General features: G+C 34.6%; 1 protein-coding gene across 1 annotated transcript; it reads left to right on the forward strand.

The window, feature by feature from the left end:
• Positions 1–278: 278 nt before the first annotated feature.
• LOC119884386 (protein SREK1IP1-like) lies at positions 279–1,934 on the forward strand (the record flags this gene model as incomplete). The annotated part of the gene is given in 2 exon segments (XM_038694806.1): positions 279–354; positions 681–1,934. Coding segments are annotated over 2 exon segments (314 nt in total), but the record flags the coding sequence as incomplete, so codon positions are not given.
• Positions 1,935–2,803: the final 869 nt, after the last annotated feature.

Here is a 2,803-nt window from a genome sequence, read left to right on the forward strand (position 1 = left end):
TTTTTAATTTTTTTGAAAGTTTCCCTTTATGTAAATAAAAACATTTTCACCAATAATTGATGCAGAAATGGGTGCAAAAATCACCCAGGAAATGCAGGAAATTAACTGTTTAATGCTCAAATCTTCATATAATTCAGCGTTAAAGATTTCTTAAAGTCTTAAAATCTCGTCTTGGGAACCCAATATTGTCTCATTGTGTTACTTGCTGTTTTCAAATTACGAGCAGCTACTTTTCCAGTAAAAAGTGTCTTGATTGTTCTGTCTACAATCCTGCGCAGGTTCCCATGATGACGACGATGACAGAAAAAAGAGACACAAACAGAAGAAGAGCAGAGACAGAATGTCAAGAAAGAGGTAACTTTTATTTTCTTACCTTGGAATTTTTCTGTTCTTTTTTCCACACTGTCCCTGAAGATCATGTTTTTTTTTTTTGGTTTTTTTTAATACTATTCTTCTGACAACAGAAACAAAAAGATAAACATATACATAAATAAATATACAATGTATGTAAACATACTGTATCTATCGGACATGTACTGATAAGTCAGTGATTCTTTTACTGCATGAATACATGAATTTCTGTGCAGTTCTCTACTTTTTTTGAAATCAGATATTGGTTTGCTTACATCTTACAGGTTTGTGTCCTTTCAGTGATGTGTTTTTGCTGCTTTACTCCATAGGTCTGCATCGTCATCGAGTGATGAGAAGACCGGGAAGAAGAAAAAGAAACGCAGCAGGTCCTGCTCCTCGTCTGACGAAGAGAAGAGGAGGAAGAAAAAGAAACTGAAAAGCCACAAGAAGAAAAGCAAAAAGAACAAAAGGGAACAGGGGAAGAATCACAAGAAGAAAGAAAAAAAGAGGAAACACAAATCCTCATCTTCTTCTTCCAGCTCCAGTGAATCTTCAGACAGTGACTGAGACAACTGAACATATTTATTATTTGCAGACATTGTATAAATAAGAAACCTCATCTTGTCCACCAACAAGTGTCCATTACTGAGACATGGGTTTGAATGTTAATTTGTTCATTGCAGATAACAAATCTGTTTGCGGTTCTCTAAAGTATTTTGGAAAACATGTGCAAAGCCAGGGGAGATGTTCAGATATACCATTCCATTCTCCTTCCACTGTCATTTTACATTTGACACTGTTTTGTACAGAGGGATCTTAAGTGACACATGGTACATTCTCTTGACATACATATTTCTTAACATCACTGTATGGAAGTCCAATCAAGAAATATTTTATAAATTCAGGGGGAAGAGCCTTGATATTTTTGCTGTGAATGTTTTCAGGTGCTGTTTTTGTTTTCTTTGTATTTTATATACTTGGCTGCTTCAATGCTTTTGGGATTGTACCCAACATTCTTACATTTTAAAAGGTCAAATGTGTATACGCATGATTTGACTCCCTGAAATTTTTGGTGGACTGGGAATAATTGCGGTTGGCGGTTACAATGACTAGAAATACTTGTGGTTGATGTATTGGCCAGTATTAATGAGGATAATAATATTAACAGTCAGCTCATTTCTTAATCAGCGCTGGCATTTCGGCAGAAGTTGAACTAATGTCTAATATCGGTAGACAAACTAGAGGTTTGGTCTTCTTTCATTATGTAATGTGCTTAAATGTTTATACTGTACTTTTTGCAGGGACGGCTTTAGGTACAATGAAACTCCTTGAAGTTCCTGGTAAGACACTGTTTCCTAGTAATGGGATTGTTGAAAAAATAATGGATTTGATTATGATTATTATGATTAACCACACACACCTTGTTGAAAACGAGAGTTAATTCCAAAGCATTTATGTGTTCATTTTGGGAACTGAGCCTCTGTATATACAGCTTTGTTTATTCCCTGTGCACAGTAACAAATTCTGGTCATCCCCCTGACATGTTCTTTTTGTTGTAATAAAAATATATTTGTATCAAACTACTGAAACTGTCTCAGTTTAGGTATTCAAATAATTCATAGTTACATCAATACAAAATGTGACATGGTAGTAACATAGTCATAAAACTTAACGTGATCATGGGATGATGCTAGAGAGACCTGCTGACATCTTGCATGGTGACATAATTGTTATATCCTGAAGAGGGCAGCAAAGTACCTGGAATGGGCAAAAACATGTCTGAAATCTTACTAAGATGAAGGACAATAACATCAAAAATCTTTAAATGATGGATTACAACAAAATGTACAATGTAATGTGCCCAAGGCAAATAAACGCCACCTACTAGGCAGCACAATACATGTGTTCTGTATGTAACAAGTGTAACACGATCTGTAGGAACTCAAAAGTGTTGTGCATTTATCCAAAAGAAACTTTTCAGTATTATGGTCAAACAACATTAATAGTGTTAATCAATGGCACATGCCATGTATTTTATAGAAGAATATTATGTAAATTTCTAATATTTATCATTAATAGTCATGGTTTACAACTCCTGAGATCTGAGGTACAGTGACAAGCCGGTTCAGTTTCTTGTACAAACCATTAAAATGTTGCTGTTGTGTCTGTGTAGATCATGGGTTTGACACTGGACTACCAGGCTGTCAGCAGGTAAAATGGAAAATGGAAAAGCCTCCTTTTTGAAAACATTATTTACATATTTAATATAAATCTTCAAGAACTGACAAAAAAGGATATAGAAAATACACAGGCATAAATGAGGGGGAATAAAAACAGAATATTAAAGCAAGTCTAACTTTGCTTTTAACTATGTAATCTAAAAGTCAAATGATATGCCAAACCAATAATAACAGATGACAACCCTATGTCTAGACCTACATTATCTATCTTT

The sequence above is a fragment of the Micropterus salmoides genome, unplaced genomic scaffold, assembly GCF_014851395.1.
Source record: "Micropterus salmoides isolate LMB-PRFRI ecotype aquatic unplaced genomic scaffold, ASM1485139v1 Ms_hic_scaffold_341, whole genome shotgun sequence".
Lineage (NCBI taxonomy): Eukaryota > Metazoa > Chordata > Actinopteri > Centrarchiformes > Centrarchidae > Micropterus > Micropterus salmoides.